The 23,885-nt window shown below is 46.9% G+C and overlaps 1 protein-coding gene across 2 annotated transcripts in view; it reads right to left on the reverse strand.

The window, feature by feature from the left end:
* The window catches only part of DST (dystonin), a 1,569,532-nt gene that overhangs the window by 1,279,992 nt on the left and 265,655 nt on the right, over positions 1 to 23,885 (reverse strand). For both annotated transcript variants that reach the window (XM_078647976.1, XM_078647975.1), the window contains exon 3: positions 17,852 to 17,913. In XM_078647976.1, coding sequence (XP_078504102.1) covers positions 17,852 to 17,913 — 62 coding nt within the window. The remainder of the gene's footprint in view (positions 1 to 17,851; positions 17,914 to 23,885) is intronic.

Genomic DNA, 23,885 nt, shown 5'->3' on the forward strand with positions numbered 1-23,885 from the left:
GAATGACCAAATAACAGATCAATGCAAGGAAAGTCCCTGTATGTATTCTTTACATATAATTAAGTCAAAGCAAAGGGTCCTGGCTAACACCAGACCTAATAAATAAACATATACGTGTGAAGACAAGATGCAGAAGGAAAACTGCAGCTAAAACATTTGACAACATCACCATGTGCATTCTCGCTGAAAAACTTGTGTTGGGAGCTCAAACCTAAGTTAGAATATATCATAGGAAAGCATTAGTCATTCCAAAGAATGTTTTATGACATTATGGTAATTATTCGTTGAAACCGGCTGCAATCAGCTGTATAATGCAATAACATTTTGTAGTCTAAATCTCGTTGAGGAAGAAGTCAAATTAAAAAATAAAGCATCAACATAATATTGCTCAGGTGTACTGTGTTTTGCAGGAAACTTAGCTTCTCACAATTTCAACCTAAGACTTGCAATCGTTCCACCTATACAGATATTTTAACCCTGCTTTCACCAGCTCGTGGTTCTATTTTTTTAACAACCTTTATAGAGAGTTGGTTGAGCCGCTGGTGATAATGTAAAGAGTGGCATGAACACTGCTCGTGCTGTAGAGCACAACCAAGCAAATGGATGCCAAGGGCATACTCCTGTGTGCTGATCTGCATAATATTTAAGAATAGATTGCCTGAAACAAGTAGGTTGCTTTGTATTTCTCCAGGGAGACACTGTAAATGGGCTAAGGAGGATGAGGCAGTGTGATGAATGTGAATGCAAATGGTGATGCCGGGGAGCGGGTGCTTGAGTAAGTGAAGCAATGGGTCACATTCTGTGCAGATCACTCTGCCTTCTGCTCAGCGGGGTTCACCGACAAAGCAATCTTAAGCAGTTTTGAGAGCAAATTTGCAACGTTAAGTACGCATTCATCCTTCCGTTCACATTCCAAGTTTGCATTTCAATTGCGTGGGGAATATGAAAGGCACAGCAACCCTAACCGGTGACACATCACTGTAAAAATGTTCATCTTCATAAATATCTGATGATGGTGTCAACTACACTTTCTCTAATTGAATATATTGAATTCATCGCCCCAGATATGAATGTACTAATGGAGTGCTTTAATAATTCATCTTATTTCTTTCAGCGTATTCTTCAAAGATGCAATATGCATAGGTACAAGCACGTAAGGTAGAAAGCAGCTTGTGAAGTCACACTGTGCTGCCCTGCTCCTGGAGCCCCCGTTTCCTAGTGCACCCAGTACATTTTCTGCACGGGAGATCTTAACTCTTTACAATGGTATTCAATTTAGCATGTTTGACTGTCAGACCCACGTTCAGGCAATGGCGTGATTAATGACTGTTGGGGCAGCTGATGACATGGTTGTGTCGTCTAGCCCTATTTAGCTCTACCTCTCGTAGACGAGGATGCCTACTGGCCCTTCCTTGTATATCAGTGTAGTTTGGCATGACCTGATCCACTTCCTCCCACCAGATGGTGAAATGTGAATGTAGGCTTTTTTATTTATTTATTTATTTTTTTATTTTAAAGGTTTTATATAGCGCTGGCTAGACCCGGAGGTATCAGAGCGCTTAACATGAGATCATAGTTACAGGTTACATCGTTACAAAGGTTACACAGTTATTAGAGCATGGCAACATAGTTACTTGTAAGGTCGAGATAAACAATAAGCACAAATAACGAAGGGCAAAAGCAGGCAAGGGGAAAGATTCAGGGGAGGGGGAAGGAGCTGGGGAAGTTGACAGGTAATGAAGGCGGGAAAGAGGAGGGGAAGGGCGACGGCGACACAAACCGGAAGACGAGTCAAAGCAACGTCCAAAGTCCAGTAAGCAGTGATCCCAGGGGAAGTGGTATCACTTCCCTATCTCTGTTGCGGGAGGCTCCCTTTACGCAGTGGGCTCTCTCAGAGGGGTCTTTGAGACTCCAAGGCCTACATACTGGATCCTTCCCCAAAAAGGGGAGAGGGAGTGCTTTGGCAAGGGGTGCCATACCATACCTCAGCTGTGAGTGGCTCCCTTGGCGCAGTGGACTCTCTCAGCGGGTTTGCTGAGACTCCAGAGTATAAATATTGGATCTTTCCACATCAAGGGGAGAAGGAGTGCTTAGTCAAAGGGCACAAAGGACAGGGGGCTAGGCAGACTAGCAAGCCAGATGAGAGATTCAGGGGAGAGGGGATAGGAGATAGGGAGGTAGACAATGGGTTGGGATACAGGCTCGGGTTACCCACAACATGTCACCCCAAGAAGTTGGGTTGCCATTATAATATAAATATTGAGTTAGATGTCTCCCCTGTCCCATACATATCCTTGCACTGTTCGCCACATTCCTCCTTCCTGCCCAGCCATTGTACCCAGACTGTTGTATATCTGGTTCTGATTCTCAGGACTCTCAACATAACACTGAAACATCCTTTCAGTTTACACCATGAGTTAACACCAGCTTTGGTCAGTTCATCCTATGGCCTAGAAAGAAGCATTACCTGATCAAGAATTATAACACCCAGTGGCGGCTCCCCTATGGGGGCGTTTGGGCGCCTGCTTTCTCGCCGTGCGAGAAGGCAGAAACAAATGGTAGTTATTGCTGTAATAACTACCATTTGTTTCTGCCTTCTCGCACGGCGAGAAAGCAGAAGTTCCTGGTTGGGGGTGGGCGGAGTTGCTCGAGGGCAGGGGGAAGTGGCTTTCCCACTGTTGTTCATAATGACTGTTTGGGCAGCCTGAGGCCGCCCAAACAGACAGTATTAACAACAGTGGGCAAGCCGCTCCCCCCTGCCCTCGAGCAACTCCGCTCACTCTCCCTGTTCTCTCTGTATGCTGCAGCATACAGAGAGAAAATGACGCAGGTTAGGCAGCGGCCGCACCAATCAACAACGCGGCGGTGGAGGGGAGGGAGGCTGCCTGACGCTGTCCCGATGACGTGCACAGTGCTCTAGGAACCCCAGTTTAATTGCTGCACCTATCCAAAATGTCGAGGGCTGCCACTGCAGACACAAGACTGTACGAGGTACTTTCATAATTCTGCAGGTTTATATTTCAAATTATAAGTAATATTGATCTTGTGTTCATTGTTATTATTAGAAGTTACAAGTATACAAAACATGGTTTTTTTCTTTTTTTTGTTCAAAAAACTTTTATTTCCGAAATCATTTTATCACACAGCAGGTAGCCTACAACCCGGAGGCCGGCAGCAAATCATAGTCATCAAAACTATACCTTCTATTCACATTATACACAGCCAATCAGCCGACACCCCAGAGGTCCGGCGGCAATTAAGTATCAAATAGATCAGCAATTACCGGTTCATCCTCTGCTCCACCTCCCTGGAGCTATCTCACTTTCCTTGCTTGTGTGTGTTTGGCATCTTTGTCAATAGGCGTTATTCCTATCAGACTAAAGTTACAGTCCTGAAATTAGCGTCCAATTCTCCAGTATACAAGAACTAACCCCAACAACCCCCCCCCCACCCTCAACTCGCCAGATCCTCACCTGTGCCCTTCATCATCCTGAAAGTAAGCTACCTAACCACCCAACAAGTACTATCCCAGGACGAAGCCTACACACCTACTGGAGTCCGTCCTTCTACCACAATCAGGTTCATAGTGCTCAGCACTCCCTCCCTTTCCACCTCACTGCGAAATCAAATGGCTAAGTATATCTCCGATTTCGCATCCCCTCCACATGCAGAAGGCACCTGCCTCCAGATGGCAACCTGCTCATCTTACCCCGTAATGTTGGTTAGTATCCCTTTATGCCCGCCCCGCCCCCATCTGAACTAATCCTTCCTGTGCTATCCCCTCTTGATCTCCCGAGAGTGTGTCCTGTTCATCATGCATCTCTCCTTGTGACGTGACCTCACCTTCTCCTGTACACAAGTACGTCTTATACAGACCCCAGAAATCCTTGGGCCGACTTTTAGGTGGTAGCAGTTTGCTATAAATTTCTGACTGTGTGCTGCAGTACAACATGTCTCTTGCCCATCTTCTCTTGGTTGGCAGCGGTCCCCTCATCCAACACACTGCGACCACTCGCCTAGCTATCAAAAAGCCCATATCTACCAGACGTCTCAATGCAACCGGAAGGGGTTTAGAGTAACCCAGCAGCGCCAGCGCCGAGTTAGCCGGCAGCTCTATCTGTAAAATCGTGCTCATTTCTAAAAACACTTCTTTCCAAAATGTATTGACCCCCGGGCAGCACCATGCCACATGCATGAAATCTGCCACCTGCGCGTGGCAACGTTCACATTCAGCAGATTGTCGAAGTCCGTATCTATGCAGTCTCTCTGGGGTGTAATACACTCGCTGCAAGTATTTGAAATGGATCAGCCTATGCCTTCCATTAAGCGACAGCCTTCTCGTGCATCTACAACAATATTTCCACATTTCATCGTCAATCTGCATTTGCAAATCTTTCTGCCACGCTTTCCTAGCCTTAGAGTGTTGCGGTTCCTTCTGCTGTACACCTATCTTATTTAGATTCGTAATCAGCTTTTGAGGGGCTGCTGTTTTAATCATGTATGTTAGTACTGGGATCTCCGGCGGTTCCGCCATATCCGCACCCAATAGACCAGATAGTGCACTGCGCACCCTGTGATACTGAAATTGGAGCAAAAGTGTGACTTCCGTATCCTGGGACAGTATTTGCTCCCATGTTTTTACCACTCCGTCTGCGAAGAGGTCCTCCATCTTTACAATGCCCAGTTTATTCAGTGCACTTATGACACCCTTCTCCTGCAATGGGGCAATCCACAATGCCCATTCGATCGGCATACGTGGGGAGTATTGCAGTTCACCATCCCTTTCCCGTAAGATGGCATGCCATGCGCGGTTCGTAACCTTTATTGAGTCTAGTTGACCAATACCGCTCTCGGCAGGGTAAAACACAGTGGCCGGTAAAGGGGCTGGTTCTGCAAACAGTCGCTCCAGAATCACGTGCGGGATTGTTGAATCTCCGTGAATCCACGTGTGTAGGTGAGCAGCCTGAGCAACTCTGTAATAGTGCTCCAAGTCTGGTGCGCCCAGCCCTCCTAACTCATAGGGGAGTATCAAGACCTTCCACTGAACTCTGGGTTGCTTACCAGCCCATGCTAGTTTAATAAGGACTTGAGTCAGGCTCCTGAAAAAGGCCTTGGAGAGTGCCACTGGAATATTGTTAAACAGAAACAGGAACCTAGATAAAACGACCATCTTCATGATGGCTATTCTTCCCATTAAGGACAGCGGCAACTTACACCATACGTCCACGTCATCGACCAGTCTCGTAAAAGCAACCCCGTAGTTTTCCCGTACTAATATGTCCGGGTCAGGGTGAAGTTGTATCCCTAAATACCTGACCGGGTCCGTTGTACACTGCAACGGGTACTCCATTTCAAATCGTACCGTCACCGGTGTTAATGGGAACGCCACTGACTAGTTCCAATTCACTTTTAGTCCCGAGAGAGCCCCAAATCTTACTACCTCTCGAAGTACTGAGGAGAGGTTCATTTCGGGGTCACGGACATACAACAGCGTATCATCTGCATACATAGAGATACCAATCTTATATGTCGGGAAATCGATCCCCTCAAACCGGTGGTATTCCCTAATCGCGCATGCCAAGGGTTCCGCCACCAATGCATATAGCAAGGGCGATAGCGGACAGCCCTGCCTTGTACCTCTACTAATCCCGAAAGCTTCTGTGACACGACGTAGTCTCGCTGTGGGCTTATAATATAACGCACCTATCATCTGCAAAAAGGGCTCCCCCAGGCCTAGTTTACGTAATACTCTCAGCATGAAGGGCCACTCCACCGAGTCAAAGGCCTTCTCCATGTCGAGAAAAATCGCCAATGCCTTGTTCTCCGGGCGCACATGTTGCATAGTCCCCAGAATCGTGCGAATGTTGTACGTGAGGTTTCTGGTAGGAATAAATCCTGCTTGCTCGGGAACAACCAGCTCCGGAACGAGTAATGCCAGGCGCGTGGCTAACACCTTCGCATATAATTTAGCGTCCACGTTTAGTAGAGAGAGCGGCCTGTAGGAGCCACACGCATTAGCGGGTTTCCCGGGCTTTAGTATTGTTACAAGAAGCGCCTCTCTCATAGAACCGGGCATACTCCCTTCTGCGCAAATATCGTGAAATAGGGTAGACAGATGTGGGATCAGTTGATCTTTAAGGGCCTTATAAAAGCCCACTGTCAGGCCATCCGCTCCTGGGGCGCTACCAGAACGCATTCCCTCAAAGGCTTCCATAATCTCGTCTTGGTGTATAGGCATCATTAGGAATTCTCTCTGAGAATTGGACAGTAGGGGCATTTTAATGTAACTAAGGTAATCATCTATTTCCTCTTCCACTTGGGAGGATCTGGACTTATACAGTCCAGAATAGTAGTCTCTGAACTCCTCCAGTATTTCCGTTTCCCCCGTAAGCACCTCCCCCGATAACGTTATCAGCTCATCTATGACCAGCGGTCGTCTGTCATTCCTCATTATTCTAGCCAGCAGGGAGCTGGGTCGTTCCCCTTCACCATAAGTGCGTGCCGTTGCGTATTTGCCCATGTGCTGTACTTCCCTGTCTGCCTCCTCATTGTATTCAGCAATCAGCGTTTTGAGTTGCTTCGCTATACCAACATCCGATTCCCCTTGCTGTTGCCTTTCTAGTGTTGCCAATTGGGTTTCAAGGTGTTTTAGCCTTTGCCTTATTGCTTTGAGTACACTCGAGTGTTTGGACATCGCTATACCACGGATATACACTTTAAACGTGTCCCATACTGTCTGAAAACTGTCGACCGACCCCACATTTGTTTCGAAAAACCTATCTATTTCCTCTGCCAGTTCACCTCTGAATACCTCATCCAACAGTGAGTAAGGGGGGAAGCGCCACGTGAATGGGGGGATTCTCCTCACAGGAGTTGCCAGCACCAGGAGCAGGGGGGAGTGGTCTGAGAGTGTGCGTGGCAGTATCATGCACTCCCTAATGCTCCCAACGCAAGCTCGGGACACCAGCCAGTAATCGATTCTAGTGTGGATATCGTGGTATGCAGAGTAGTGCGTGTACCCACCTTTTGTGGGGTTTCTATGTCTCCAGACATCCACCAAGTCTAGCTTAACTAGCTCCACTTTCATGTGTAAAGCCGCCGCCACTGGTCGTCTCGCTGGCCCAGTTGATCTATCCAACTCCGGGTCAAACACTAGATTAAAATCCCCCCCCCCCACACACCATTCTGGATGCAACGTACGGTCGGCAGTGTGTTGTTATCTCGTCATAAAACTCTGGGGAATCGTAGTTGGGGCCATAAACATTGTTTACTAACAGGTCGTGTCCCTTGCCTATACATCTAGTAATCAAATAACGGCCTTCTGAGTCCGCTTTAATCATCGTCAATTGTAGCTTTGATCTGGGGTTGACCCATACAATCACTCCTCTAGCATGTGTAGTAAACCCTGCAGCCACACTGTTATCCCTCAGTCCCCTAGCGGAGAGCATTCTGCTCGTTATTGGGAGGTGGGTCTCCTGGATGAGCGCTAAATCATTGTGGTGTCTGTGCAGATAATTCACAACCCTCCTGAGTTTGCGGTAGTCATTGAGGCCTCTCACATTCCATGTCAGCGCCCTCAGCGACTCGAGAGCACTCGCATCCTTCATCCCATTACAGCCAGCCATTCCAGTAGCAAGTCATTATAGTTAACAGTTGTGAGTCTCCATCTCCCGGGGCGCTGTCCCCATATTGGTGTTAGGTGATATAGCTACCTTTAGATAAGTAGAACTCAGAGGCACCTCTTCTGGCAAAACAATCAACTTCCCAACCCCTGAATCCAAACAATCCCACTTCCCCACCCCTTCCCTCCCACAGCAGACCTCGCCCAACCTGGCCTGGCAGAGCCCCATCCCTCCCTTCGTACATGCCTCATTTCCCCTCATCCCCCCAACGAAACCATCCTGAACAGTCCCCGAACAAGTCCCACTAGGGACCATTAGAGCAAAAAGCGCTAGGGCAGAGGTCACCAGGAAAAACAAGTAACAGAACTTCAGCATTGTGATCCTCAAACGCGCCATTACCCCTTTAGTGACTATCAACGTGAGCCCTCTTCCCCACTGTGCAGGTCTTTAACTGATAACTCCCTTATTCCTATATGGCACACATAGCATGTCCAATGTTCAACAATCATAGGCATCAAAGTGTACATTTAAGCCGCCTCCTCTATCAGCCATTTAGTCTAACATGTCCGCAACCTGACACATATAGAAGGGAAAGATCTCACCCATTCGTAGCAACGCAGGTCGCACACAGGCTCCCTCATTCCCTGTAGATCAATGAGTCACGGCTCGCCAGGGTCGTTGCGGTAGGAGTCCAAGTACGTTGCCCATCGATCAGCTCCCAATGAGTATTACAAAGATGAGGGCTGAGCCGCCTCAGACAAACTATTCCTGTTCATCCAGGCGACTATCCTCGTTCAGCTCTCCATGTTGACTCCTCGGGCTGCTTCGTCGCTCCTTGGACCATTCCTTTAAAGATTTCTGGAGTTCTTTTGGGTCCGTGAAGAAGTGCGAATGACCTTGTCTATTAATCCGCAGTTTCGCTGGGTACAGCATAGCGTAGTCCAGTCCAAGTTCACGGAGTTGTTTCTTGTATGGTGCGAAGCGTCGTCTTTCCTCCTGCACTTTCGCAGTGAAGTCAGGGTACAAGGAGATATCCATACCTTCGAACTGCAACTTGCCTTTGTCTCTTGCCACCTTCAGCGCAGCATCTCTGTCCCTGTAGTTCAACAGTTTCGCTATTATCGGTCTCGGGGGCGCCCCTGTGCGCGGGCGAGGTACAAGCGTGCGGTGAGCTCTCTCCACTATAAACATTGGGGAGAAGACGTCGTCTCCCAAGAGAGTGACCAGGAGTTTATCCACAAAGATTTCCATCTTTCCAGTTTGCGTTGTCTCCGAAACCCCCGTGATGCGGATGTTCGAGCACCTCGAGCGGGTCTCCAAGTCCTCTGACTTATCCTGAATGACCTGGAGTAGCCTGCTAAACTGTTTGCGGTCTTTGTCCCATTCCGTTTGCGCTTCTTCCACTTCAGTGAGCCATCTCTCGGACATGTCGAGTCGTTCCGCTTGTTTGTCCACTCGTTCTGACATGCGATCCATACGGTACGTAAGGGCATCTATCTTCAAGTCAATCGACGCCATACTGTCTTGCAGTCCTTTCTCCATAGTCACCAACATATCCTTGATCTCCGCACACAGTGAGCCCTCTGGGCTCCCACCCCGTGGCGATGAGTCGGGCACCTGGGATTCCGGCACCTTCGCACGCCGTTGGTCGAAAATCAGTTTGGTCTGGGTTTTGTCGCCCTTGCCCATGGCGAATCTGCAGGTCGTCGAGACTCCTGGCCCCTCTGCACTCGGTCAGTAACAGAGTCTGAGGCAATACTCCAGTCACCAAGCACGCAACAGACTGCTCCCGCGTCCTGAAGTAGTTACAGCTCCACAGCACTCTCCAGTCCCGGCGACCAGCGCATACAGCTCTATCCGACCAGTCGCATATCATACACTACTGACCCCCAAAGGCTGAGTCGCTGTGTCTCCCTCGTGTAGATGCCGCAGTGCTGCTCACCGTCCCAGCTGCCCTCGATCGACTGGTGGCTGAATGTCGTAGGGAAAGCCCTTTGCCGACCCACCGGGCACGCGGCTACGTCCTATGTGCTCCGCACCCGCCGCTCTGTAGTCACAGTATTATAAAAGTGCTTGCGCTGCACAGCTCAGAGCCCGATCCGAGGACCTCCCCAGCTGGAGTGGTCTATGTGCTACAATACGCCAGCTCGGGCTCCCCTGCCCTCTCTGTACTGTAGGTCAATGGCTCAGCCACTGCGTTAGGGACTAACACCATGGATCCTATCCTCAGTAGCAGCCCGCACGTCGTTCCATCCCTCCAGCACGCCAAGTGCGTCACAGAACACGTTACCGGTGATATGTAGTGTGCTAGCACCGTCTCCGTCTTCCTCCGTGCTTACAAGGTGCTCGCAGGCCAAGCGGGACTCAGCCCTACTCCCTAGTTAGGGCCACGGCGGGTGTAGGCCCAGTGTCCCTGTGTCGCTTAGCAAGATGGCGGGGGGGGGAGGGCAGCAGGCCAGAGAGTACAGCCCTCGCCACCCTCCCTCAGACCCGCGGCCTCTTCTTGTGCACTCTCACTAGCACTCGCCCCTGTCAGCACCCATGTGCCTGGGCTCTCACCGTATCGGGCAATTCACGGGTCCAGCACACAACAACGACCAGGCCCACTCCATATGGTCCGGTGTCAGGCGGGCCTTTCGCTGTCCTCGCCGCAGCGTTTCTCACCCCTCGCCGCCGCCGGGAGCCGCCTCCGTCCGCTGCGTCCGCTGTTAAATTGGAGATCCACAAGGACCGGGTCCGACTCTCCGGGCAGGCCGCACGCACAGCGACGCACCCCGGGCAGCAGTCCGGGGATTGCGGCCTAGTCCGCGAGAGTGCCGACCCCCGCCACAACTCCGTCTCCAGGCGCGGTTTGACCGCAGAAAGCGCCACCGGTGCGGCCGCCGGCCTCCAAAATATAACACCCCTCGTGGGGAGGGTCAGGCTCCGTTGATGAAGGATAGAAATACAGGATTTTGTGAGGTGATGGCACGGAGCCTTGCTTCTAAGCGTCCACCATTAACGCTGGCAAGCCAAGTATACAAAACATGTTTCCTAAACACTGTGCTGCCTCCGATTGACCGTTGCAGCCTTGCACCGGTAATGTCCTGTCACTAATGAAGGTGTGATCAGCCCCACACAGACAAACAGCTTTGACAGTGCACGTGCGTGGCATGCTTTGAGAATTACTTCTGCTCCAGCCGCGAGGCCTTGTAGGCCATGCAGAACAGAGAGCTGGGACGCACGCGTGCACCCTCAGTCATCTTTTGAATACGCCCGTCCGCTGCTTTCAGAACGCGAGCTCCTACAGCAGAACAACGGCGCTGAGTACCATGTGCGCTCACAGCGGCTACCGCAGCCCGCAGGGCACCGGTCCATGGTGCAATGGTGAGTCACTGGGAGTAAGCACAGTTTTAAGCCCGACCCCATCCGGTATTTTGAAGGACCTCACCCAGTCTGCGCTTATCTACCGTTATGTGCATTAGCATCACGCATGCCAATATGATATACATTCACGAGGAATAGTTTTCATTCGTTTTTAAATAGAAGCATTTAATAATTTAAAATACTTTTGCCGCATCTTCTTCTTGTCACACATACAGCCCTGTGATTGGCTAATGCCTTTTCTGTTCTCGCTGCAGACAACTATTTGTATCTGTATTGTATATGCTAGATTATATTATAGATGATTTGTGCTGCACTGTACAAGCATCTTGTGTGTTATTGCGCTGCACTGCATATGTTATGGTATTATACCACATGTATAAGAGGCCTGCGCGAAGTTGCACCTATTATATCGGACCCTTAAGGTGTTTGGGCTCGCTCGCTACGCTCGATCGCTGTGGTGCAGTATGACAATCATTTTATGCCTCACCACTTTCAAATGTCACCAGCCACCACTATAACACCTGAATAAACGCAATGTGCTGAATATCATCTCCGCATCCTGTAGTCAGCTCTGACGTAGGTGGGCAGAAGCCTCACAAAAAGTACCTAATTCCCTAAAGGATTGTCTGAATTTAATTAAGTAAACCATGGTGATACAATGGGATGTCTGCCATCACCATAGAACCAGGGTTTAGCACAATATGTATTGCTTGTTTCTAGGAGACCAACCAACATTCGAACAAGATGCACTTGAACCTAATTGAGTCCCCCCAAAAATGCAAGTATTTCATCGGGTCTCCGTTTCTGGTTGTGTCCCCCAAACTACCAACCTCTACGGGCCTAATCTAGCCGTGTGTGAGGAAGTTCTGCACCCAGCCTGTAAAGACTGCAGAAGGGACAGCAACACTGTGTCTGCTGAGATGTAGAATGTTCATCTGTATATGCTAAGGTACGGAGTCTGACACTAATCCCAGAGATCTTTGATACATAATCATTTAGCTTCAGTAGCAGGGGATGGTAGTTTAGGCTACTCTGTCTTATATAATGACAGGGCTTTTCATGGTATATGGTTTATTAATCATGCTAACAGTATTTTTAGTATGCATTTGCTTTCTAATTGTGGCACGAATACTAAATTTCAGAGCACGATAATGTAAATAAATATTCTAATCTTCCTTTGTATCTCCTGTACATCTTATTGTGGACCAGTATAAGTAAGAGAGCGAAAGGGCGTGTCCTGTTACCACGATCTCTGAGTGTGTCTAGAGTGTTGTGTTCTGGGGTGCTAATTCAATTGTTTCTCTGGTAAGATTAGGAGGGCAAGTATAGCACTATAGCTATTCGGACTCAGGCTCATAGATACTTTGGTGGCATGTTGACTCAGTCCCTACATACCAATGTTCTGTGGTCACAAATATAGTTCTGTTCCAGAGCAGAATCCTTCCTAATAAGATATATATTTTTCCGTGTATACTTTGTGCCCTCGATAAACAGAAACAAATGGGTATGTTGAGAGGAATAAATGGCAAAGGATTTGGCTTTTAGGAGTTGGGTATCTTGCAGGGTGTTTTTGGGGGTTGCTAAACACAGACGTATGCTTGGTGTACAAGGTTTTCATCCTATACTCTAATGGCACTATTACAGATATCCAGTCTGATTGTTTTAATTTCCAGTCGTGCTGATTAGTTTTGTGCACTTTGCAAGCAGTTAAAATGTTTTTGAAGACCTAAAAACCCAAGTGCGCAGGTTATCCATGTGATAAGGTCTGCTGGGTGGTGGATTTTTGGGGTGAGAGAATATTTCCAAGCTATCTCATTTAGAAAATAATGAATTTGACCACTGTGTTTCTTTAATTGTAGAATTAAATATTGCACCCAGTTTCTTTTTTATATTCGGTTGGAGATGTTCTCAGTGATGGAAAAATAAAAACTGTTTTGTACCAATCAAGGCTGATATATGTTCTTTGCCACTTTGCTACTGGATTCTAGCTAGCCTGGCTGATGAGAGGTGTTACCCCGAAATCGGTCCCAGAATGCTTTGCTTCCGGTCCAGGAAAGACCTGGCTTGGCAGTTCAGGCTGGACTGTTCCCATGAGGAACAGAGTCATGACTGATTTGCATTTGGCTGGGTCTGAACTAGGGTGGCAAAGTGAGCTAAAGAACTATAATGGATTCAACCCAGATCTGTGACTGGGGTTGAGTGTCTGAAAAGTTTCAGCGCTCTGTCCATCATCTCCTTGTGTTTGGTATGTTCTTTCCATTCAATAAAAATAATCCTTACAAATGGTAATCACACCTGCCACCCAGGTTCAGTAAACATTTCGTAATGGATTTAAATATTAGCTGTACAGATAAAACTGCAGACGATGCTAAAAGATCACATATTCCTAACTACACAAATATATATATAAAACATTTTTGTGAAGAAGAGAGGTGCAATGAAGGACACCACAGGATATCCTTTTCTGGGAAGATTCAATTCCGATTTACACAGAGTGTTGTTGAAGAAGTGATTTCATCCAATCTAGAGCAGAATGTGACATGCCTTTTAGCCTGAAACCTACGGATTCAAATGTACTATTTAATTTAGTGAACAATGGAACATCTAGAATGCACTATTATCGAGTACCCTCTTACTAAAGCAGGCGGGAGCCTTCCCTTAATCAAGGAGTGGAGAAAATCAAGACTGTTTCATACCACATATGTTGGCGCAGATGGTGATGTTCTTACGCTACAACATTAACGCTCATCTAAATCCTCCATTCACAGCCACTTAGGAGCCAGGCTGGCAGATAAGGCCCAAGTTATGGTGCGGTAATTTACCACCAGCAGAAATCATCAGAATTAGATCACGCAATCTTCAGAAATATAGGCAAGAAAACAGTGGTGACTTTGTGGTTGGTGAGATAATAAGATAACCTGGGAGTCCCTCCCACCATCTCACCCCCAAGTAGCTTAATATTAACGGAACCATCCTCCGTGTGGAGCTTCATGAATAAAAAGCAGTTCCTAAATAACTGAGTTTGAATGTAAAGGCTGTAACTTCCACATGATCCATTTAGTGTAGACAAAGCACTGTTGGAATGCTGTCTACTAGAATTACAATATTCACATTTATGATCACATGAAGGAAAGATGAAGCCCAGCTTATTTGCTACAGCAAATGTGGAGCTGGTTCTTCAGTGACAACAAGGAACCGACTCATATGTTAGGCAGTAACCTCTCTAACCCGTAAAGTGTGCATCTGCCAGCCCCACTGGATTATAGGGCTACTCTCTGAAGTCCGCAAATGCAAGTCCTTTTCCACCTTTTTTATTCTGGATTGAGGTATCTCTGCCTCTAGAAAGGGTGCAATGCTACCGTTCATGTTAACAAACCCTATTCTTGCCGGATTGCCATCATTTTACTCATTTCACAGTATCTCTGATTTACAAATGTTGCCCTATGGGTTACTGGCCCTTCTCCGATTAGCCATCTTTTCCCAGGGTACATGCACAATTCATCCCATTGCACTTCTGACGAGACTGGTACAGTGTAGCTGCCTACATGTTTTAGGCCCAACTGTTATTAGAACATTGGGATATTGGGAGCTCCACGTTAGATGGAAGGAGTGGCTAAAGGTCAATAGTGGCTGCTATTTTAATTGAGAACATTCCGTCCCATGTGAGTGGGATGTTTTAGTAGCATTTTAGCTCTTCTGCCTCAGACTATACTTTATAGGCTTCATTATTCATTATAGAGCCTTGCTATGGCCTCTGCTTATAACTTGGGTTCGGTGCTTTTAACAACTGGTCTAGCCCTGTGCAGTGGGCTATAATGCTATGTTATAATTGGTGTGTCTACCTTTCACATCTCCATCTGAGTCAACATAAAAACATAAAAGCACCTACCTGGTCACTCATACAGGACACCAAAAAACTTGCCACTTAAAATCACAACAAATAAAACACTTTGCCAACCACTGTACCTCATTGCATATTTTATTTAGTGCTTGCTATCCCTATGTAGGGTGCGGACGTGCTTGCCTGCATGGGCCACATTCTATTCTGTGTAGGGTGTGTGGTTGGAAGGGTGTTGGCATTGTTTTGATCTTTCAAGGGAAATGTTTGAAAGTCATGCATGAGGACCATTGAGATGTAATTGTCATGTTATAGAACACAGCTCTTGCCAGTGTGATTGCTGAAGACGTGTAAGGGACAGGCATGCAGTTCGTGGTTATCAGTAAGCTGGTAGCTAAGAGCAGCTCTTTCGGCCCCTGCAGCCTGTATGAACCACAAGCGATAAACCAACAGCTGAGTGTTATGGCATTAGTATCAGTGTGGACCATGAGAGTTATGTATTGTATTGTTTGGAAATTACATTGATATAGTGCTTACTACCCCTAATGAGGCATTGAAGCACTTACTGCCAGGCAGCCCTCTGTTATAGAACTCAAGGTTAGTGATTTTTTCAGTGGTCATTGTTAGCTATTGGGATTAGTCTTGTGCTCTTAATGAAATTATTCAATGCACTTGCTCCACTTTCTACGAGGTAGATTAAATTAGCAGATGTTAGGACCAAGGCAAAAGGTAAAATCTTGGACCAAGAAGAACCTGGCTAGAGCATCTGGCCCGTGGTCCATCGTGCTCCAATTGTGCCTAGGTTTAGTATACTGCGACCATTGACTACCATTGGCACTTTGTACTTTTTGGTGCTTTTATACTTACCACTTTAAAAATTCATATCTCAGTTACCCTTATTAGACTTTTTTTGTGTTAGTGTCATTTTGTTTATGAAACTTCACTCTAATATTCTCATTCAGTTTGGGCTTTTATTGTTTTGCATTTTGACTTTATTACTGTTTCGGTACAGCATAAATACTTTACACATTGCCCTAAGTTACACCTGACTGTTCTATGCCTTAGCCATTCATCAAACACACTAGCCCCAATATATAATCGGGGAACGGAACTAGAGGCACAGGGCGCCAGGAGCTAGCCAGCCTCCAACATATAATGTTCAACACAAGTGGGGCTGCTCCTAAGAAAGTGACCTGTAGGTGCTTAAGCTTGCATAGTGAGTGGAGACATCTCACAAAAAGTGAAGGACAGGCCTCACACACCACTTGGTGTCATGCTTCATCATCGGCAGTCCTCGCCCTCTAAAAACTTGGGGGCATATTAGCAAGGGCAATATCGCCGCTTTAGCCGGACTTTTTCCCCGCTAAAGTGGCGATATTTTTATTGCCCTATTAGCAAGCTGCCGCTAACAGAAGTTAGCGACAGCTTTTAGGCGATAGCTACAGGCTTGGGGGCCGCTTTGCATGTCAGCGATATTTATCGCTAATGACATGCAAAGTGGGCGTACCCAAACTGTTAGCGACTGAAAACAGTCGCTAACACAGCTATCGCCTATTAGCAAGGCAGGCGAAGCGATAAAAAAATCGCGCTAAGGGTGATTATCACTATAATCTAACACCTGCTAAAAGTTGACTTACCTGTATAATCAATGGGGGGTGGATTATCAGATTAAGCCCCCATTGGCGTTAATGCGAGAATATCGCTGGATTTCCAGCGCTATTCTCGCATTTCACGCTATCACTGGATATTTTAGCACAATGGAGAAAAACGTTGCTAATAGCATGTTTTCTCCCCTAAAATATCCAGCGATAGGCAGCGATAAAAAAAGTCGCTAAGTGCATTTAGCGATAAATATCGATATTTCTTGCTAATAGGCCCCTTGGTTTGATAGAGGGCAGGCATACACCTGACAGCAGGGATGCGCTTCAAAACTAAATGGGGGTCATAGCTACCCATGATTCAAGCCCAGGTTAATTTAGGGACTTTTGTGGCTCACCCTGACAAAAGTTGTGATTATTCCTTGAGGTGGGCAGTCAACCCAGCTCAAATATCAATCCAGTTTTTTACATTCAGCTAACATAAGCATTTATAATATTTGTATTATAGAAAAACCCACATGCACTATATAAAGATCCGCTTGAAAGTTTCATCAAAGCACAAAGTTGACTTACTCCTATTTCTGTAATACAACTTGAGTGTAACTTACTCATCAAACCGATTATTCAATAGCACAGTTTAATTTTAAAAATGTTTTTTTTCTCTTCCATCCTTCATTTCTCAAATATAAAACATTGTTTCCATAAATGTTGCTTTTCTCTCACACCTTTGGCAAATTTCAAATTGACCGGTTCACTTCACTCCACTTTTCACTACAAGGTTCATACAGGTGGGAGTTAGTAGTTCTGAAAACTGTGGTAGGTGTGTTTTTAAAACCTTTGTCTACATCTGTCTAGACGTTGCCAAAATGAGCCCACCAAGCCCTTGGCCACACACCTAACTCTTCCCTCGTTCACGGCAACACCCCTTGCAGCACACAGTATGCCACAACTCCTCACATCCTGCTCATTAGTAAATTAAACCAGACAAGTGAAAGTTGCACACAAGTGACATTATTCCTGCATAACTGCGGCTTTTTTTGTCTCTGCGAGTCACAAGTAAATAAGATGTTTTCTGGGATAAATTAAAGAAAAATCCCGGAGGACATCACACAGCGACGCCAAAAGTTTTGGGAATATGTTGCCCTCTGTCTTAATTATCGCTTACGTTTTGCAACCACACGCTATACTTGATTTTTTTCCAATGTTGTAAGGTATGTGTAATAAATAGACTAACAGAGTGGAACAGAAGAACCAACGCTATGTGTCCAAGTAACATGGAGTTAAAGCTTACAAACAATGGAGACGTGTCCAAATGTTGCTGTCCTCTTTGTCACAGAGCTTTGTCTGTGGAAACAACACTTCTGCCCACAATGAAAACTGCTCGGCCACACACTGAATGCAAAGAATGACACAGAAGTGAAACTTACCTTCATAAGGTGCTGATTTATCCACTTTGTAAACGTTTTCTTTTGTACTTTGTCCCGCTCATCTAAAATGAAGAAAACAACTTGCATGAATTACATGTAAACATAGGGAAATCTAGAAAGTAATTCTTAGAGGTGAGAAACAGCTATTTTCAATCAAAAGTGCCCACACCCGCTAACCCTGAGGAATCCCCTCGGCCCTGGGTATTTGCGAGCCCTTGTTATGTCTGGAAAAGGCCTTAAAAAACACCTCGCGTTGGGGTCAGCCCTCTTCATTCACTGGGGCCTGGGATATGTGGCATTCCTGTGCTACTCAGGGGCGAATTAGCCTGTGTTGACACCACGTATGACGTGAGGAGGTGTCTGACTGCTGTGGTATCAGACACTCAAAGATAGAAATCAGTTAGTTATAATAGCATATGTTGCAAACTATATATAATACAGATATATCAAAGCCGGTCATTATATTACATTACACAACATGATGTAACATTTCAATACATAACACAAGAAATATCACATTTAGAACTTTTATTCTGCCGCAGTATGTTATTACATTTGCTGGCTGACAGAGAATGTGAAGGGTGCTGTCCCATATGTGAAATGTGACATTATGTGACATTATTCCAATATGTCAACAACCACACATGCAGAAAGTTGTGGGATTATTTCGAGGGTCTGGGAGGTCTTCACTCTCCCATACATTAGTATAGGCGTTTTTGTGAGGTCCCCTTCTATTTCCTAAATGTGGCATAAGTTGAAGGACTCTGGGAATGTCACTGGTTGTGCCACTGCCAAACTCTAAGACATTTTTAATGTTAGCTGCGTACATACAGTCTATATTTAAATTAGGATGACCGGTATCAAAGGGAAACCCACTATAACCAGGCCAGCAAGGCACATCTAAATCTGGCCCAAGGCAATCTGAGCCTATCTTGAGAAGTGTTGAGAACTTACATTTGAATCAGGACAGTCTGTGTATGAACCCCAATGCTAGATCTCCCAGCTGGGGTGCCCCCCACATCCCCGGATGCCCTGCGGTCTGCCAAGGGTTCCATCGCCAAGGATAAAACCCGAGATTAGCCAAAGCTCCTCTAACCACAGCCCCAAACAATAAGTTAATGTCTGTATTTGAGGTCCGTTTTATATATTTCATATAAGCTGCCAGTATAGACAATATAAAATCAGATTTGGAACAGGTTGCCAAACCTAGGTACATCACCAGGTTTTTTACAGAAGATATATCCATATTTTGAAATGTGTTATGAGGCACATACACACCTGTGCAAAAAATCACCAAAGCAGTTCCTCAGCATTAACTCAACAGCTCTTTCGATTTCCACAATCACAAAGGTGCAGTTCAGCCCTCCCCGGCAGAGATTCCAAATCATAAAACTGCTTACAACTTTCACCATTCTACCATTTTATGAAGTAAATATGAATGTGGCTATGACGGATCGAACCCTCCCAGGAAATGTTCCTGCAATAACTAGGGCTATTTGTATTGCTAGTATTCAGCAGAATTAAATGCTTCTTTGTGGCTACTCAGCAGTAACAAAGATCAAATATCTCTTGTAATCATTCAGGTAAAGTTAGGCTAAGCCTAGCCCTCCTTACAACACTGCCTCGTAGCTATTTACATGGAATCCACATAGGCCAAGCAGTCAACGTCCCAAGTACACCTGCTAAGTCCTTGGAAATACCCTTACATACACATTACACACTAACACACTACACAGATCTTTAACAGCCTCAACATTTATGACGTTCATATTAACCAACGCAAACCTTAGCTAAACTAGACTCTACACAACTAGTCACAACCAGATAGAAACACAACAGTCGCTCCCAGAACTGTATGAAACTCACTCCCATATAAAGAACCAGCTGCTGGAAGAAACTGCAAACATATGAAGGCACCTAACAAATGTTTACATTTTGAACACTTCCCAGGCTGAACTTGGAAGAATTCGTTGGTGGGTAGTTACCAAAGTGAAATTCAGTGACATCAGGTGGGCTTTTCACACATTCTATAGAAACTCAGCCACTCAAGGGGATGGAGACAAATGCATTGATTCATTTTCTATAGTCATTGTGCGAGCAAACTCCATGAGATTGCATGTTGCCAATTTACTAACACTATGCAACTTGTTTCCATACTGTAAGGTGTATAATTCGAATTATTAGGAGGAACAGTATAATGCACCCTGCGTTTATCAGTAACATGATGGCAGCAACAGCTGCTCACACATGAAAGACAGACCACTATGCACCAAGCGGTACAAAAGGGGGTGGTGATGGACGGAACATCTGAACCAATCAAACACTCACACCCAGTCAAAAGATCTGGGTTTAATCCATCACCGTTCTTTAGCCCACTCTGCCACCCCAGTTCAGACATGGCCATATGCAAATCAGTCTGACCCTGTGCCTCATGGGAACAGTCCAGCCCGAACTGCCAAGCCATGCCTTCCCTGGACCGGAAACAAGCTTCCTAGGACCGGTTTCTAGCATTCCAGCCGTCTTCAGCCAGGCTTGCTTGAATCCAGTGGCAAAGTGAGCAAGGGAATCATGTCTGAGCATACCCTGCCAAACTTATGGCGAACAGAGCGGTACAAAAGGGGGTGGTGATGGACGGAGCATCTGAACCAATCAAACACTCACACCCAGTCAAAAGATCTGGGTAATCCATCACCGTTCTTTAGCCCACTCTGCCGCCCCAGTTCAGACATGGCCATATGCAAATCAGTCTGACCCTGTGCCTCATGGGAACAGTCCAGCCCGAACTGCCAAGCCATGCCTTCCCTGGACCGGAAACAAGCTTCCTAGGACCGGTTTCTGGCATTCCAGCCGTCTTCAGCCCGAAACTGGTCCTTGGATGTTTGTTTCCAGTCCAGGGAGGACCTGGCTTGGCAGTTCGGGCTGGACTGTTCCCATGGGGCACAGGGTCAAGACTGATTTGCATATGGCTGGGTTCAAACTGGAATGGCATGGTGAGCAAGAAAACGATGGATTTAGGCCCACATCTCTGTACTGGGGTGAATGTATGACATTGTTCTGCATTCTGTCCATCAATTGTTGTTTTTGCATTGTCACCCCGAGTGGGATGGGTATGCTCAGACGTGAGTCCCGTGCTCTCCATGCCACTGGAATCAAGCTATCCAGGCTGATGAGGGCTGAAAGCCCGAAAACGGTCCTTGGATGCTTGTTTTCAGTCCAGGGAGGACCTGGCTTGGCAGTTCGGGCTGGACTGTTTCCATGGGGCACATGTCAAGACTGATTTGCATATGGCTGGGTTCAAACTGGAATGGCATGGTGAGCAAAAAAAGATGGATTTAGGCCCAGATCTCTGCACTGGGGTGAATGTATGACATTGTTCTGCATTCTGTCCATCAACTGTTGTTTTTGCATTGTCACCCCGAGTGGGACGGGTATGCTCAGACGTGAGTCCCGTGCTCCCAATGCCACTGGAATCAAGCTATCCAGGCTGATAAGGGCTGAAAGCCCGAAACCGGTCCTTGGATGCTTGTTTCCAGTCCAGGGAGGACCTGGCTTGGCAGTTCGGGCTGGACTGTTCCCATGGGGCACAGGGTCAAGACTGATTTGCATATGGCTGGGTTCAAACTGGAATGGCATGGTGAGCAAAAAAACGATGGATTTAGGCCCAGATCTCTGTACTGGGGTGAATGTATGACATTGTTCTGCATTCTGTCCATCAACTGTTGTTTTTGCATTGTCACCCCGAGTGGGACAGGTATGCTAAGACGTGAGTCCCGTGCTCTCCATGCCACTGGAATCAAGCTATCCAGGCTGATGAGGGCTGAAAGCCCGAATACGGTCCTTGGATGCTTGTTTCCAGTCCAGGGAGGACCTGGCTTGGCAGTTCGGGCTGGACTGTTTCCATGGGGCACATGTCAAGACTGATTTGCATATGGCTGGGTTCAAACTGGAATGGCACGGTGAGCAAAAAAACGATGGATTTAGGCCCAGATCTCTGTACTGGGGTGAATGTATGACATTGTTCTGCATTCTGTCCATCAACTGTTGTTTTTGCATTGTCACCCCGAGTGGGACGGGTATGCTCAGACGTGAGTCCCGTGCTCCCAATGCCACTGGAATGAAGCTATCCAGGCTGATAAGGGCTGAAAGCCCGAAACCGGTCCTTGGATGCTTGTTTCCAGTCCAGGGAGGACCTGGCTTGGCAGTTCGGGCTGGACTGTTCCCATGGGGCACAGGGTCAAGACTGATTTGCATAAGGCTGGGTTCAAACTGGAATGGCATGGTGAGCAAAAAAACTATGGAATTAAGCCCAGATCTCTGTACTGGGGGGGATGTATGACATTGTTCTGCATTCTGTCCATCAACTGTTGTTTTTGCATTGTCACCCCGAGTGGGACGGGTATGCTCAAACGTGAGTTCCGTGCTCTCCATGCCACTGGAATCAAGCTATCCAGGCTGATGAGGGCTGAAAGCCTGAAACCGGTCCTTGGAGGCTTGTTTCCAGTCCAGGGAGGACCTGGCTTGGCAGTTCGGGCTGGACTGTTCCCATGGGGCACAGGGTCAAGACTGATTTGCATATGACTGGGTTCAACCTGGAATGGCATGGTGAGCAAAAAAACGATGGATTTAGGCCCGGATCTCTGTACTGGGGTGAATGTATGACATTGTTCTGCATTCTGTCCATCAACTGTTCTTTTTGCACTGTCACCCGAGTGGGACGGGTATGCTCAGACGTGAGTCCCGTGCTCTCCATGCCACTGGAATCAAGCTATCCAGGCTGATGAGGGCTGAAAGCCCGAAACCGGTCCTTGGATGCTTGTTTCCAGTCCAGGGAGGACCTGGCTTGGCAGTTCGGGCTGGACTGTTCCCATGGGGCACAGGGTCAAGACTGATTTGCATATGGCTGGGTTCAAACTGGAATGGCATGGTGAGCAAAAACACGATGGATTTAGGCCCAGATCTCTGTACTGGGGGCATTCTGTCCCTCAACTGTTGTTTTTGCACTATGCACCAAGGGCAGGCACTTTAAATAAAGGCAACTTCAATCTGGGAAGCAAGAGGAAATAGATGGAATTCTAAGTAGGGGCAGAGTAAGAGCCGTGTTATGTGCACAATAAAGAATGGGGCACAGGCCTATTGTCGTGAGGCCTCACACGTGACAGAGCTTGTTGTTCTAGTTGTCTGAAAGGCGCGCTCAGACATAATAGCTCTCTCCAGAGCGGAGGGGGCACAGACACGCCGCTGAAAACACACACTGCGGATACTGACCCATGCAGCACATCTGAGGCACCGACGTGGCGTTCAGATCCTGTCCGTGCACGAGGAGAGGGCCCATCATCCCCAGGGACAAAGGTTTGGTCACTTCCCTTAACTCAGGGCTCCCAATTAAGAAAAAAAACGCCAGAGAATGTTGAGCCAGAGCAAAGAATAAATGAGGCAAGGCGCTTCTCCTGCCAGAGCTGGGGGCCGTCATTCTCGTTTTCAAACAAACACGGGCAAAGGCTGCCCCATCAGCTGTGAAGGCTGGCAGTGGCGGCTTCTCCAAAGGGGCCAAAGGGGCGGCGTCCCCCCCTCTGTCCCCTCCCCCCCCATCAAGTCGCACATGCCATGCATCTTATTACTGAAACGATTACAACTTTTATATGTAACAAAACGAGCTCGGCGATCATTTATTTACATGTAAAAGCTGCAATATCACCCTGCACCACAAGAGGGCTCCCTGGGGCTGTATTGATCAAGTGTCAGGGGTGGGCTGTACAGCCCATCCTCACACAGTGCCATATATACCTGTCATGCTGCACTAGCATAAATTGGGGTCTGTCAGTCATGTGCCCTTATGCCCCATCAGAAGCCACGATAAAGGAAACAAGCATTAGAAATGCAATCGGGCTCGGATTTATTTGAGTTTGAGCTAATGGCATTGTAAATGGTAATGTATTTTTGCTACGTGTTATGGAGTGTGTTAATGTGGTGTGTAGTGGAATTATGTGTGTTAGATTGTAATTGTAGCAATGGTGGCATGCACCGCTGCTGCCTG

The sequence above is a fragment of the Lissotriton helveticus genome, chromosome 6, assembly GCF_964261635.1.
Source record: "Lissotriton helveticus chromosome 6, aLisHel1.1, whole genome shotgun sequence".
Taxonomy (NCBI): domain Eukaryota; kingdom Metazoa; phylum Chordata; class Amphibia; order Caudata; family Salamandridae; genus Lissotriton; species Lissotriton helveticus.